Source organism: Fukomys damarensis, unplaced genomic scaffold, assembly GCF_012274545.1.
Source record: "Fukomys damarensis isolate Sample0158 unplaced genomic scaffold, DMR_v1.0_HiC HiC_scaffold_13, whole genome shotgun sequence".
Taxonomy (NCBI): Eukaryota; Metazoa; Chordata; class Mammalia; order Rodentia; family Bathyergidae; genus Fukomys; species Fukomys damarensis.
The window spans coordinates 1387858-1404816 of record NW_022900925.1 but is presented as its reverse complement, the minus strand read 5'-3'; the positions used below and the strand labels follow the sequence as shown (position 1 = coordinate 1404816).

General features: G+C 36.6%; 1 protein-coding gene across 1 annotated transcript in view; it reads left to right on the top strand.

Moving 5' to 3' along the window:
- Positions 1-16959, top strand: part of Ulk2 (unc-51 like autophagy activating kinase 2) — an 80460-nt gene that overhangs the window by 47960 nt on the left and 15541 nt on the right. Inside the window, exons 15-18 of the mRNA XM_010635155.2 lie at positions 7827-7964; positions 12406-12551; positions 13644-13724; positions 16549-16835. Coding sequence (XP_010633457.1) covers positions 7827-7964; positions 12406-12551; positions 13644-13724; positions 16549-16835 — 652 coding nt within the window. The remainder of the gene's footprint in view (positions 1-7826; positions 7965-12405; positions 12552-13643; positions 13725-16548; positions 16836-16959) is intronic.

The window sequence follows — 16959 nt, the reverse complement described above, 5'->3', positions numbered from 1 at the left end:
GTCCCTACTATGTATCATAAAGCAGGTACTAGATATTTTACATTCATAGAGGTATGATACAGTACTGTCCTACATCAATAGTACTAGATTCAGTTTTGGTTTGAAATTTACTTTGTCTGCAAATAAGATTGCTACCCCTGTTTTTTTCTGGGCTCCTGTCGCATGGAGAATTGTTTTCTATCTTTTTACTTTCAGGCTATGGGCTTCTTTTTGCACTAGGTGTGTTTCTTGTATACAACATATTATTGAATTTTGCTTCTTATTCCATTTTGCCAGTCTATTTCTCTTGATTGGTGAGTTGAGGCCATTGACATTGCTGGTTATAACTGATATGTACTGACTTATTATTGACATGTTATTGGCCTTTTGTTGACTCCTTTTACTTTTTCACCTTCTCCTTTTAATTTCTTGACTTGCCTATTTGATTTGCTCTGTTGGGCCTCATGGTGTTGTTGCCTTCATTGTCTTTTTCTAGGATCTTGTTTAGAATTGCTTGTAGTGCTGGTTTGGTATTCATGTAGTTTCTCAGGTGTTCTTTGTCGTGGAAGTGTCTTATTTCCCCCTCCATTTTGAAAGAGAGTTTTGCTGGATACATCAGTCTAGGTTGGAGGTTGTTCTCTTTTAGTACTTGAAATATGTCATTCCAGGCTCTCCTTGCCCCAAGGGTTTGTGTTGAAAAGTCTGCTGTGATTCTGATGGGCTTTCCTTTATGTGATTTGTTTCTTTTCTCTTATTAAAGCAATCCTTTTGCCTCAGCCTCCCGAGTGCTGGGATTACAGGCATGTGCCACCATGCCTGACTTCAATATTTTTTTCTATTGATATGTACAAATTATACTTTCTTTTCTCTTTGTTTTTTACTCTGAGTTTACTCGTACTTTTTAAGTATATAGTACAGTTATATTCATCATTTGGATCTTGTACCCTTACATGACTGATGTTGATTCTCATTTTTCCCCCATACCCCTGCCCTTCTTTCACCCCCTCCACTCTCCCCCATTTACAAACACTTTGTTTCGATTTTTTTCCTTTTGTACTTATTTTCTTGATATACAGTGTGGCTTTTTTCCTCCCAGTACTGGAAATCAAACTCAGGATCTTGTACTTGCCAGGCAGGTGTGGTGCCACTGAGCTGAGTTCCTGGCCTTTTTTTTTTTTTCTTTTTAAAGGACCTTGTGTTGGCCAGGCAGGCACTGTACCACTGAGCTAAATCCCCTTTCCTCTCCTCCTCTCCCCCACTTTCTTGGTATTGGGGACCAAACTCAGGACCTTCTGCTTGCAAGGCAGGCTTGGTGCCACTGAGCTAAATCCATGGCCCATGGCATTTAAGTACATGTATATAATGTGTATTGGCATTTCAATCATCTTAGAGTTATTTGTATTTGAATAATTAAAAATCCTCCATAATTGTTTGTTTGTTTGAGGCAGTGTCTCATTATGTAGCCCAAGCTGGCCTTAGACTCATGGTGATCCTCCTGCCTCAGCCTCATGAATGTTGGGATTACAGGTGTGCACCACCATGCCTGGCTCATATTAGCTGTTGTTGAAATAATTGTCAACCATAGTTATACTGCTGTGCTATGTGGATGAATAATACACCATTGTGTGTATATACCACATTTCTATTTCCCTTATCCATTCAACCACGTGTTGACTTTATATCTTGGCTATTGTGAACAGTGCTGCAACAGAGTGCAAAAGTTTCTCTCTTTTTTTGGTACCAGGGATTGAACTCAGGACCTTGGGTTTTTTGCAAGGCAGATGGCGGCACCACTGAGCTAAATCCCTGGCCCAAAAGTTTCTTTGACATAACTGATTTCAGTTTGTTTGGCTTTATATTCAGTAATGGGATTGCTGGAGATCTATGGTAGTTGTGTTTTCAGATTTTTTTTTTCTTCATTGAGATTATTGGTACATTTTAGGTATACAGTACAGTTACATTCATTATTGAGATCTTGTACCTTTACATGACAGGTCTTGGTTCTCATATTTTCCCCTTGTCCCTGCCCTCCCTGTTTTCAGATTTTTGTGGAACCTCCATTTGGTTTCCCATAATAGCCATATTAATTTACATTTCCAGTAATAATTTAGGAGAGTTCCTGTTTCTCAAAATTCTCACCAACATTTGTTATTTTTTGTCATAACTATTCTAACTAGATTAAGATGTTATCTCACTGTTTTGATTTGCATTTCCCTGATGATTAGTGATGCTGAGCATTTTATCACATGCTTGTCTGCCATTTGTATGTCTTCTATTGAGAGAAATATGTAATCAACTTTCACCTTTTTTTTTTTTTTTAGTTTTTCAGACAGGGTCTCACTATGTAGTTGAGACTGACCTGGAACTCACTATGTAGCCCAGGCTGGTCTCAAACTCACAGTGATCCTCCTGCCTCAGCCTCCCGAGTGTTGGGATTACGCTGGGATTACAGGTGTGCACCACCATGCCCAGCCTCACCCATTTTCTAATTGGATTATTTAGGGGTATTGTTCTTAATGTAGTTGTTTGAATTCCCCTTGTGTATTCTGGAAACAGGAGAAAGACTCTCCAGTTGCTGAATAAGCCTGCTTTGCAAGGCCTGTCTGGTGACTCAGACAATATTTATAGTACACCAGTCATGGCTGTTCATCTCTTAATATGCTAATTGGTGGTAGAACCAGAATCTTTAGAGAAGTCAACTGGTATTAAGTGAGAGAGGTGCTTTGAATTTTGAGGTTGTTAAATTTACCTCTTAGAGTAACTGTGCAGCTTTTTTTTTTTTTGGTACTGGGGATCGAGTTCAGGACCTTCACTTGAAAGGCTGGCCTACTGCCACAGAGCTACATTCCCAGCTTTTTGAGACAGGGTCTCACTTTGTGCCTCAGACTGGCCCAGAATTCATTTCTATGTAGCCCAGGCTAGCCTTGAACTCACAGTGGTCCTCATGCCTCTGCCTTCCTAGTGGAGTGCTGGGATTACAGGTGTGTGCCACCAGACCTGGTTTAACTAAGTTCCTTTGGAGATTAACAACTCTGGGGAAAATATTAAAACTTACCATGTGTAAGTTAAAAAAATTCTGGATGTATTTCATTGAGGAACAATATTTAACTTTTTATTTACTCCTTAAATTGAAGTAGTAGAAAGATAGCACTTGTTCATTCCTATTCTAAAAGCTGGTAGCTATGCTGATTGCTCTCTTCTTAAGGAATTTAGCCTCTCAGGTCTGTTAATGTTTTTTTGGTACTAGGGATCAAACTTGGGCCCTTGTGCTTGCTAGGCAGGCACCAGAACCACTGAGCTAAATCCCCAGCCAGGCCTGTTAATGTTAATAATACACAAGCTTGAAGGCACCAGAGCTTCTGAAGCTGTTTTAGTTTTGAATGGTAGGTTTATTTTTGTTTTTGTTAGTTATTTTCTATTTTCAGAATGCAGATAAACTTCAACATGAGATGGATAGATACTAAAAATATTAAATACTTGTTTAAAGATACTTAATAGAAATAGTAAAATGAAAAGTAAATCTCTATTAGAGAAAGTATAGAAGTACAACTAAATTGTGACTCATGAATTCCCATTGACTGTAAACAACTGCGTCCTGACTTCAGTATAGTTGACTACTGAAATCTTTCTTACATCATGAGAAATCAAGATTGCTATTGCCTTTGTTCCTGCGGCTCTGAGACGTATAGAAACTCCCTGAATATAAATAACGTGCACATTGAGGATGGAGATGTAGTTCAGTGGTAGAGCATTTGTGTGCAAGGCCCTGGGTTTGACTGCTAGTGCAAAACAACAATTAAAAACAAAATTGAAACCATGTACAGATTTTTTAAAAAATTTTAACACTTTCAAAGACTTGTGAAAACCCCTAGTGTTTTGAAGTATAATAAATTTAAGAAACTCTTGCGCAAGTAAATTTTTTTTTTTTTTTTTTTTTTGGTACTGGGGATCGAATTCAGGTCCTTGTGCTTGCAAGGCAGGTGGCGCAACCACTGAGCTAAATCCCTGGCCCACTTGCGCAAATAAATATGGATGCATTGCTCTCCAAAATCACAATTTGGATTGTGAGACGTTTAAGTAGTTTGAATTCTCTTGGCCTTTTCTTTGTGGTTTCAAGATAGCTACTTAAGCTCCAGCAAGCATTTTGGGCAGGAAGAAAGAAGAATGATTACAAGACTTGGCTTACATTGCCCTGGCTAAGAAAGACATAAGAAAGACTCTTGGCTACAAAGGATTCTGGAATATGATATAATTTAGCTATATGTCACTACCATCAATAAATTCTGAGTTGTTAGTGAGAAGAAATGGGTAGTAGACATTGAAAAATATCCTTGCAACAGATGAGATTTTTATTTAAATGTAGCATACTCTAATAGTTGAAAAGCTCTAAAGTAACCTTTAGAAGATATTATAGGGTTTATTTGAATGACTAATTGTGATTTCTTTATATCTGCATTAAAATTGAGAAAAAGTTATTTAGAATTATAGAATGGTAAGCTGGGCATGGTGGCACACACCTGTAATCCCAACACTGGATCACTGTGCGTTTGAGACCAGCCTGGGCTACATGGTGAGTTCCAGGTCAATCTCAAGTACATAGTGAGACCCTGTCTCAAAAAAACAAAAATAGAATTATAGAAGGGTAGAAGAAAGTCATCTTAAGGCCCAGTATTGCCCCTAGTATGTTTCAGGATATGTTTTAAAATTAATTCAAAGTTGTCTGAGCTAAATTTCCAGCCCAGGACATACTATTGAGCATTCCTGGCTGTGAGCCAGTCTTCATGAAGACTGTAGGTGACTCCAGGAGCGGGAAGATATCAGTGAAATGCTTGGGACTGTCCCAGGATGCCTGCAGCAGCTGTGTCTGTTGGAGTGTCCTGAGAATATTCACTTCTGAGTCATTTCCTTCCAGGAAAAACACCTGAGGCAACTGACTAGTCTTGAATGGGACCCAGAGGTTCATGCCCAGTGACTTCAAGTTAAGGCCATTGTTGAGCCTGCAAAGAGAGGCCATGGAAAGTAGTTATTTGTTCCTAGAATTCTACCCTGATAATGTTCCTGTCTGCTCACAGCCAGGAATGCAGAAGCCCTTGGACTTAATGACATTTGAGGATGTGGCGGTAAACTTCACCCTGGAGCAATGGGCTTTGCTGGATCATTTTCAAAAGAATCTCTACAGAGAAGTGATGTTGGAAACTTTCAAGAACCTGTCTTCTGTTGGAATAAAACAGGAAAACCAGAATATTGAAGATGAATACAGAAATCTCAGGAGAAATCTAAGAAGTCAAGTGGTGGAGGGAATCTGAATATAAAGAAAGCAATAAATGGAAAAAACTTCAGCTAGATTCCAGATCATATTGTGGACAGGAAAACCTTCTGTAAGTCATGAATGTATAGAAGTGGCCATTCATCATTCATTCCTTAGTAGACATACCACATTTGACCCTGGAGAAAGACCGTATGAGTATAAGGAATATATGGAAAAACCGTGTGAACATGAGCAATGTGGTAAAGCCTTTCACTGGCCCAGTTCTGTTCAAAATTTTGAAAGAACTCACAGTAGGGAGAAACTCTTATGAATGTAAGCAATGTGGGAAATCCTTCAGAAGTTCCAATTACGTTCAAATGTGTGAACAGACTCACACTGGAGAAAAATCCTACAAATGCAAGCAGTGTGGGAAAGCTTTCAGTTTTCCCAGTTACATTTGAATACATGAAAGAACTCACACTGGAGATAAGCCCTATAATTGTAAGCAGTGTGGGAAAACCTTTACTGAACTCCAGAGTGTTTGAAGACACATGATAGTGCATTGGTGATGGACCATATAAATGTGTGAGGTATGTGGGAAAGCATTTCATTATCCCAGTTGATTTCATATACATGAAAGGACTCACACTGGAGAGAAATCCTATGAATATAAACAATATGGTAAAGCCTTTAAATGTTCTAGTTCTCTTCAAAATCATGAAACAACTTACACTGGAGAGAAACCCTCTGAGTAAACAATGTGGGAAAGCTTTCATTTGTCCAAGTTACATTCGAATGCATATGAGAACACATGCTGAAGAGAAACATTAAGAATGTAAGGAATGTGGGAAAATAGTCACTTGTCTCAAAAGTGTTCGAAGACACATGGTAACAGGTAGTGGAGACAGACCTTATAAATGTAAGCAATGTGGGAAAGCCTTCAGTAGTTCCAGTGATGTTAGAAAACATGAAGGAACTACCAGTTGAGAAAAACCCTATGAAAGTAAGCAATGTTGGAAAGCCTTAACTACCAATTCCTTTTGAAGACATGAAAGAACTCATAATGGAGAAAAACTATATGAATGTAATGAGTGTGGGAAAGCTTTCAAGTGTCCCACTTTCTTGTATAAACATAGAAAGATTCATATTGATGGGTAACCCTTTGAGTGTAAAGCGTGATGAAGTCTTGCCATTATTTTAGTCATGAAAATTGAAAAACTTTAATGATACGGATGCTGGGAATGTAAGCAATATTGAAAATCACTTTCTTGTTGCAATTCCTTGCAAAAGAAGAAAATATCTGATATTGGAGAGAAAGCCTATCTGTGGAATGTGGGGAAGTTGATAATCACACAGCCTTTCTAAGCACATGTTGTAATTCATAGTGGAGAGAATGCCTATGAATAGAAAGAGTTGGGAAATGTTTAGTTCTTACAGTTCATTTCAAAGTCATGAGAGGATGTATAGAAACTCCCTGAATATAAATAACGTGCACACTGAGGATGGAGATGTAGTTCAGTGGTAGAGCATTTGTGTGCAAGGCCCTGGGTTTGATTGCTAGTGCAAAACAACAATTAAAAACAAAATTGAAACCATGTAAATACAGATTTTAAAAAAAATTTTAACACTTTCAAAGACTTGTGAAAACCCCTAGTGTTTTGAAGTACAATAAATTTAAGAAACTCTTGCGCAAGTAAATTTTTTTTTTTTTTTTTTTTTTTTGGTACTGGGGATCAAATTCAGGTCCTTGTGCTTGCAAGGCAGGTGGCGCAACCACTGAGCTAAATCCCTGGCCCACTTGCGCAAATAAATATGGATGCATTGCTCTCCAAAATCACAATTTGAAGGAAGTATTATAAAAGCTATAAATATGTTGTCTTTATTGTGGGTCATTCTTAAAGTGGACCTCTGTGGACTTCTAAATCTTATTTTCGCAAGGAAATGTTGAAATGATAATGCTGTAAGTACCTTTAAAGTAAGAATGCATGAGTTTAATAGGTAATGTTTTTTTCTTAAGTCATTTAATAAAACTTTTCTAATTCTAAAAAAGAAGACAAGGAAATACTGTGTACAGATTAGCTGTATACTTTGTTTTCATGAAGTGAGAGAAAAGCAAGGAAATAATGTGGTCTATAGATTAGCTATGTACTTTGAGATTTGCACAATTTTCAGTTTTCATGAAGTGAGAGTTCCTTCAGAATCAGGACTTGTAAACATTTCAGAGATACTTGTTTTCCAACTTCCTGTTCTTTTTACCCAGTATATTTTCCTAGAAATATTTTTTGTTCTCATATAGTGAATTAGCAGAATGTGAGTGGGTGAATAGTTCTCTTGATCTGTGTACTTTTCCTCTGATAGACTTTTTCTTGGGTCATTGATAATATTCGTAGTCTTTAGTCTGAATGCCAGGAGGAGCTGTTTAGATGACAGATGTGATTTCTTTGGTTTTATTTTTTTATTTTTTAAAACAAGATTATTTCCTGATCACATTCAGAAGTGATCATTTGGTGCTTTGTAGAGTATTTTCTATCACTAACAGGTCATGTGAGAGAAAAGTGGCCTTACTAATATTTATTTCTTTTAAAAATTATGATGGCAGGCAGTGTCAACCTACTGTGTCACCTCACAGTGAAACAGCCCCAATTCCAGTTCCTACTCAAATAAGGAATTATCAGCGCATTGAGCAGAATCTGACATCTGCTGCCAGTTCTGGTACAAATCCCCATGGTTCTCCAAGGTGAGCTTGTGTCTTAATTTTTACTTTGTTGTTGTTGTTAACTGTATATTATTGAAATATCTGAAACTTTCAATCAGATGTGTGTGTATGTGTGTTTGCACATATAGATGCATATATTTACCCACAAGTATAATTACTTTTAGACTTGAATAACTTATTATAAATGAAATCCTAGGGCTAGGGATTTAGCCCAGGTCCTGAGTTTGATCCCTAGTACAAAAAAAAAATCCTATCAGAGCAGATTATTTACTTATTGTTTACTTCTTCCACATTTTGAGACTCCATTAAAGATGGTAGGTAGCAAAGAAATAGCAAAAGTGTAAGTCCACAAACACAAGTAAAATAAGAACCGATGTTCAATGATTATAGATTTCTTTGAAAGTTTCTGGTAAATGAAGAGAATGGAGGAAGGGTTCCTGCTTTAGCAGGTAGATTTTCTGACAGGAGAATCACTGTGTCCTCAGTAGTCCCAAAAATACCTAAATCTCAGAAAACTCAGGTAAAGTGGAAGAAGGAAAGAGTAGTTCAGCTTTGTTAACTTGTTCTGTATATACATGTGCATAGATAAATATTCCGTGTATATGTAGTATTTATGTATGAAATTATATAAAGTTACTATTACAATAAGAAAAGATGAGAAATAAGCCAAGTGCCCACCAGAAACGGACTCATTTATTATAATTCATGTATGACAATGAAATATTATGTATCTTCAATTTAAAAAGAGTAAGGAAGCTATATATTAAGGCAGAAAACTTTCTAAGATACGGTATAAAATTTAAAAAGCAGTAATTGACATTTCAGGCTGTGGTTCTCTGAGTCTGGTCTGTGGATACCTTTAGAAGGTCAGAACTTTTATAATAATACTATGATATTAGCTTTGTTCACTGCATTGATATATGTAGTAATGGTGCATAAAGTAGAATCTAAATCTGCTCATTTAAGAGTATGGTTTCAAGGTGTATCCATTTACCTAGAAATGTCTCAACTTTATGCTTCTTTATGGCAGAATTCCATTATTTAAAAAAACATGTCTTATTTATCCATTCATCCGTTGATGGGCATTTGGGTTGTTTCCAAGATTTAGCTGTTACAAATTGTACTAATGTAAACATGGGTGTGCATATATTTTGAGGTAGGTAGCTTTTAATTCTTTCAGGAAGATATGAAGAAGGGCAATAGCTGGGTCAACTGGAACTCCTAGGTTTAGTTGTTTTTTTTGGCACTGGGGATCGAACTCTGGACCTTGTGCTTGCAAGGCAGGTGGCAGAACCACTGAGCTAAATCCCCGGCCCTAGTTTTAGTTTTTTGAGGAATATCCACACTGATTTCTATAGTTGGTTGCACCAGTCTATACTCTCACCAATAATGGAGAAGGATCCACCCGCAACAGCTCTACCAGCATTTATTGTTAGTTGATGTCTTGATAACAGCCATTCTTTTTGGAGTGAGATGGAATATCAGTGTTGTTTTAACTTGCTGTTTAAATTCTACGTTTCTCTGGTGTGAGAAACCCAAAAGGGTAAATAAGGACCAAAATTTGTAATAGATATTGGAAAATAAGAAGAAAATGTTCAAATGGAAAGCTGAACAAGGTGGGGGTGGGGTGGGGGAGGGGAAAAATGGAAGCAAAGGTTTTGTAAATAAGGAGGGGACTAGTAATTGAAAGGAGCAGAGGGGGTTGGGGCAAAAAGAAGAATAGAGATACATTGTGTACAGGTACAGATTCCCCATGATGAATGTGATCATTATGTATAGCTAAAATGTACCCCCCCCAAATTTTTTTTAAATCTTGCTCATTCTTTAGGATCAGTCGAAGTGTTAACACCAAATTGTGCTATTGATCTTTGTGTTCTTGACCACCTCATTACTGTCAGTACTAAGGAATGCCTTTGACAAAGCAATAAAAATTATTTCTCTTTGAAAAGAATAACCCTTGAGTAGAATGTACACATAAAGCATTTTGCTTTATTTTAGAGTAGTTATCTTAGAAAGAACACTGGAATATTTGTTTTAGTTGTGGGCTGTATTAGCCACTTTTTAAAAGGAATCCCTCCTCTTACTTCAGTGAATTACTGACAAACTATGGCATGGGTGTCTAGCAACCATTTTTTTTTTTTTTTTTTTTTTTGGTACCAGGGATTGAAATCAGGACCTTGTGTTTGTGAGGCAAGCTGCAGAACCACTGAGCTAAATAAATCCCCAGCCTTAAGCAACCATTTTTTTAAAAATGAACTAAATAAAAAATATGAGAAAAGGAAAGGAAAAAAGGGAAGCAAAGTCTTTGTAAATAGGGAAGGGTGGAGGGGATGAAGAGGGTGGTGTTATGGGAAAAAAACAAGAACTGAGATACATCATGTAAAAGGTACAAAATCCCATTATGAATGTAACTGTAGTGTATACCTAAAAAGTACCAATAAACTTAGTGGGGAAAAAATATTTAAGAAAAAAAAAGAAATAAATTTTGCTACTTTGAGCTGAGTGTTGTGGTGCATGCCTGTAAATCCCAACTCAGGAGGCTGAGGCAGGAGGATTATTCTGAGTTCAAGCCAGCCTGGGTTGCATAGTGATAATCTGTCTAAAAAAAAAAAAAAAAAAAAATTGCTACTTTGAAGAAAACAAGTAAATGTCAGTAATGAATATGAGCTTCCAAGCAAAAAATGAGAATTTTGGGAAATTTGTTTTCACCACTGTGATCTTAACACTTTCTGTTAATGTCTTATCAAACATTTCTGTTAAGATTTATGGGTGACCCTTTGGTATCAATGTGACTTTTTGCTGTTGTATAATCTATCAATATTTGGAATATCTGCAGTTCCCTCATTTTAGGCTATTTATTTATTTATTGGTGTGAGGGAGCTGTCATTCCAAACCTGACATTTAGTTCTTTAGAACAGTGTTCTGTCTTTTATACAAATAAATTTTATAAATAAATAAGTAAAATTAGTGGCAAAATATTATGACTGGTGAATTACTTCATCTCTTTCTTAAGCTTTATTTTTAGAAAACAAAAAATATTAAAAATATTAAAAACTAACCTTAGAAAACAGTGTTTTCTAAATTATATATGACTCCCTCAACTAACAACTGTTGACGTGTCCATACGACAGAACCTGATTTATAAGTGTAATTCACATATCTTTTCAGTCATATATTCATATATGAATATATGTGAATGTATAGAACTTTAAGTTCAATGTATATGTATATATGAATATATATAATTGTAGATAATTACATATGAATATATTACTATTTATAATATAGTAAAGCAATAACCATCTCTTTTTCGTTTTTGTCTAAGACTGATAGGGGGACTTCTTTATCAAGAATAAATTAATCTGGGGCTGGGGATTTAGCTCAGTGGTTCCACCGCCTGCCTTGCAAGCACAAGGACCCGAGTTCGATCCCTGGTACCAAAAAAAATTTTAAAAAAAGAATATATTAATCTGTGAGCCAAATTAAACTCCTCTTTTAAATCATAGGTGCACATGCTAGACTTGAACTTGTAATCCTCCTGCCTCAACATCCTGGAGTGCTGGCATTACAGGTGTGGGCTACCACACCCAGATAGCATTTTTCTGTTGTGCTACAATAATTAGTTTATGTCTACCAGTCTCACTACATAGTGACTACCTTGAAGAAGGTAGGAATAAATTTTAGCGTTGTGTTGTTAGACACTGATCCTGTTTCAGCTGTCTTGAAAGCATTTGGAAAGCGCAGAAGGACTGAATTGAGAGAGCTCTGGAGCATTAGAGTCCTGAAAGTCTACTTTTTCATTCTTCATTATGCTGCTCTAGAGGTCTCCTCATATAATTCATTTTAACAATTAATAGAAATGTGTACTTTAACTGCAGGAAATTAATATTTAATATTAAAAAAGTTCATAGCCTTCCATTTCACCTCTTTCTTCAGAGTTGCTCACCAACATAAAAATAAAAAACAAATTGAAAGTAGTGTATATCATCTTTGGTGTTAAAACAAGGTGAATATAATAATATGTATTCATTTTGGTTATACTGCATATTCATTAAGTCATTCTGCAAGACTACACTAGAAACTAAAAATAGTGTTAAATTTTTTTTTTTTTTGAAGCGGGATCTCCCTTTGTAGTTCAAACTGGCTCTGAACTCACTATGTAGCCCAGGCTGGCTTTGAACTCAGGTGATCCTCCTACCTTAGCCTCCCGATTGCTGGGATTATAGGCGTGTGCCACCACGCCCAGCTCTGGTAGTTTTTTGAATAGGATTAGAGAAATGTTGAGAATTAGATAGATAGATAAATTGAGGGAGATAGTACTCTATATTATTTTATACTTTTTATGTTTGTTCCATGTGACTGCTGTACATTTTTAGAAAGGCTTTTTTGTGCCATATTGTTAGAAAATTTCAAAGGAAATCCTAGAACTTACCAAAGTAAATAATTCTCCTTTTCTCACCAGATCTGCAGTGGTACGAAGGTCTAACACCAGCCCCCTGGGCTTCCTCAGAGTGGGATCCTGCTCCCCAGCACCAGCAGACACAGTGCAGACAGTTGGACGGAGACTTTCTACTGGGTCTTCCAGGCCTTATTCACCTTCCCCTTTGGGTAAGGAGAGTTTAAAGCAGCTATTTTTCAACTTTGTTTTCACTGCAACAGATCTAACACAATGGACTCTTTTTAGGAACCTCAGTTTGCTATAGTAATGATTCTGACCTGATTGGAGGGCATGGATGGCCCTTTCACTTTACCCAATTCCTCTAACTGTCCCTTGAGAACCTCTGTATAAATCTGTTGGGTTTGGGCTGGGATTCAGCTCAGTGGTACTGCCGCCTACCTTGCAAGTGCAAGGTCCCAAGTTCAATCCCCAGCACCCGCCCCCCAATCCGTTGTGCTTGCTGTTGAAAATACAGTAAATAAATGGGTCTTTTATATCAAAAGCATGATCATTGTATTTGGGTTCTAATTGCAGAGTTAGAGATCCTAGGTTAAAATGCATAGAATGCCTTACTTGACTCATCGCTCAGACCTATAAAATTAAAATACAAAAAGCTTTGGGTCACGTTCATCAGAAGTCTTCCACCTCCACTAGGAATATAGTAGCAGCTTTGTTATAGATCTTCTCACTTCATTTATGGTAACAAGAAGAACCCTTATGGAAACAGAAAAGCCACAAACCACATCTTCAGTGAAATTTAAGAGGCAGAGAAAATGCTTCCTCAAAGAGTAAGAGAAGCCAAAGCTACTAAGTCCCATAGCATCTATGAGAAGCAACATAGAGGTAGTGGGAAAAACAGGTGGGTTGGAGGGACCCTGCCTGCAGTGAGAACTGCTGTAGGAGAACTAAGGTGGAAAGCAAGAAGTCTCAGAAGGAGGCAGGCAGAGCAGGGCTACTGATAACCAGTCCTCAAGAGCCCTGTGACAATGATTGAGAAAAAAAACCCCAAAACCTACAATCACCTTAAATTGCCTCATTTACACGGCCTTCTTTCCTTTTGATCTTGTTATATACTTTTTAATCTTAGCATGACCATTTCTGACCTCGTTGACTCCATGTTAGTTCAAATCTAAATCTTTACTGATTAAAATTTTGTAAGCTATTACAGTATATACTGAGCAATTTGTGCATATGTTGCCTATTCGCATACTTCACTGGTTTTAAATAATTTTTTATTCCTTTCTCCATCTTTTATTTTATAGTTGGTACTATTCCTGAGCAATTTAGTCAGTGCTGTTGTGGGCATCTTCAGGGCCATGAATCCAGGAGTAGAAACTCCTCAGGTAGGAAAATGTATTTGGTATTTTAATAATTTGAATTTCATTAGGAATGGATTTGAGTTATGTTTTTCTGGTCTTATCAGAAGAACTGAATTGATATGAAATATTTCCTCTGCTATCCTGTTTTTTTAGAATCTTGGTCTAATATGTTTCTTTCCTGGGGGGGGGTGTGCCAGGGTTTGAACTCAGGACCTTGTGCTTTTAAGGCAGGTACTGTGCCATGTGCCACTGAGCTACATCCCCAGCTCCCTAATGTGTTTCTGTGTGTCATATAGGTAATACCCCTTTTTACATATAAAATACTTTATTAAAATATTCTTAGGAATGAAATAACCTAAATTTTTATTATCATACATATAATGAAAATCTAGAAAGTGAAATTTCATTAATTTGATTTTTTTTTTTTTTTTTTTCCCTGTACTGGGGAATCAACCCAGGACCTTGTGTTTGTGAGGCAGGCAGCAGAACCACTGAGCTAAATCCTTGGCCCTGATAAATAATATATATGATGTATTTTGTTTTAAATGATTTTCACATAAAATCTGGAGAAAACAGGCAATAAAAATCCAGATAAATTCAAGCAAAATTACTGTCTAAAATAATTACCTAGAAATCAGTGGGTGAGGGTTGGAGACTTATCGCATGTCTCACCTAATTTACTTACTGCTCAGAATGCATCAGAAGGCCTTTGATATTAGAGGCACTGTCATTTGGTATGTGTGTGAAATAAAATATGGCCTATATACTCTTTAAGCTTTTTTTTTTTAATGTGGTGAGCACCTTACAACTCTGAAGAAAGAGGTGAAATGGAAGGCTATGAACTTTTTTAATATTAAATATTAATTTCCTGCAGTTAAAGTACACATTTCTATTAATTGTTAAAATGAATTATTAGAGGAACCCTGAAGGGCAGATGGGCTAACTCCTTCTTATTTATAGAAAAGTAGGTAAACCAAGAGGGGTAGTGACTTCTTCAGGGTCAAAGAGCAGCATAATGAAGAATGAAAAAGTAGACTTTCAGGACTCTAATGCTCCAGAGCTCTCTCAATTCAGTCCTTCTGCGCTTTCCAAATGCTTTCAAGACAGCTGAAACAGGATCAGTGTCTAACAACACAACGCTAAAATTTATTCCTACCTTCTTCAAGGTAGTCACTATGTAGTGAGACTGGTAGACATAAACTAATTATTGTAGCACAACAGAAAAATGCTATCTGGGTGTGGTAGCCCACACCTGTAATGCCAGCACTCCAGGATGTTGAGGCAGGAGGATTACAAGTTCAAGTCTAGCATGTGCACCTATGATTTAAAAGAGGAGTTTAATTTGGCTCACAGATTAATATATTCTTTTTTTAAAATTTTTTTTGGTACCAGGGATCGAACTCGGGTCCTTGTGCTTGCAAGGCAGGCGGTGGAACCACTGAGCTAAATCCCCAGCCCCAGATTAATTTATTCTTGATAAAGAAGTCCCCCTATCAGTCTTAGACAAAAACGAAAAAGAGATGGTTATTGCTTTACTATATTATAAATAGTAATATATTCATATGTAATTATCTACAATTATATATATTCATATATACATATACATTGAACTTAAAGTTCTATACATTCACATATATTCATATATGAATATATGACTGAAAAGATATGTGAATTACACTTATAAATCAGGTTCTGTCGTATGGACACGTCAACAGTTGTTAGTTGAGGGAGTCATATATAATTTAGAAAACACTGTTTTCTAAGGTTAGTTTTTAATATTTTTAATATTTTTTGTTTTCTAAAAATAAAGCTTAAGAAAGAGATGAAGTAATTCACCAGTCATAATATTTTGCCACTAATTTTACTTATTTATTTATAAAATTTATTTGTATAAAAGACAGAACACTGTTCTAAAGAATTAAATGTCAGGTTTGAAATGAGATCAAGCCAAGAGTAGTTAGTAGCAAACCTTCTATGCCTGTCTGTTTTTAGAGAGTTGATGGTTAGGTCGCTAAGAATATATTTACTTAATGTTATTGGTGATAGTTTTGCTTGCAAGAAACTCCATAGATTTAGAACTCAATTATCTATGCACTGGCCACATTAAGATAAAAGTACCATATAAGTGGACAACTCTTATGGTAGGCAACAAGGTGGTTATGTGGGGGAGGAGTGCCTAGTCTCTCAGTGTCTTGATGTGTTGTTCCCTTAAAGTTCAAGAAAACAGTAGACAAGTGTTGTCTTATGTAGAGAATATGAGTACTCTAGGCTTTAAATGTATCACTGATGACACTGACAAAACACATAAAACATCCCTATGTTTGTTATTGTAGACATAATAGAACTCAGGATATAGCTCTATTACTATCTTTATGACTTTTACTATATTTCATATATTTTGTTTTTGTGTTGTTGAGTAAGGGGTTATCCTGGGTTAGCCTGAAAGTTTATTTTAGTTGCTATGTAAGGAAAGAGAATAATTACTTTCATATACCCAAGTGTATTGCATATAAAGATTAAAAATCATCTGGTTCAATATAGGTCTTTGTTGTTATTTCCTGTGACCATTAAATTTATAGATCTCTTCAGACCTTACATTAATCTGAATTGATAGCCACAGATAAAAGCAGCGGATGTATCCATTCTCATTAAATCTCACAAGAATACAACAGCATACTTGTTTTCTAAAGGTTGCTAGAAAATATCTTTGCCTAGCCAACAATTAGGATATCTCAAGAAAAGTAAGACACTCATCAGACTTCTCACTGTAATAATTGTCTTCTTATTTCTTGAGTTTTTGCTTTGGACTTCTTCACTTTGGGTTACTATTGCATTCATTTTCTTGTAGGTTCTCCTGTGCCACAGGCTCAGTCACCACAGTCTCTCTTATTGGGTGCTAGGCTGCAAAGTACCCCCACCCTCACTGACATCTATCAAAACAAGCAGAAGCTCAGAAAACAGCACTCTGACCCTGTGTGCCCATCCCATGCCGGGGCTGGGTACAACTACTCACCTCAGCCCAGTCGGCCTGGCAGCCTTGGCACCTCTCCCACTAAGCACATGGGATCATCTCCACGGAGTTCTGATTGGTTCTTTAAAACTCCTTTACCAACCATCATTGGCTCTCCTACTAAGGTATGTTTCTTTTGTAGATCGTAAGCTGGTATAATACTTTATGGAAAGGATTCATGATAAAAACAACCATAATTTTGATGAGCACTTTTTATGTGCCCAGCAGGGTATAAAAACTTAACTTGTT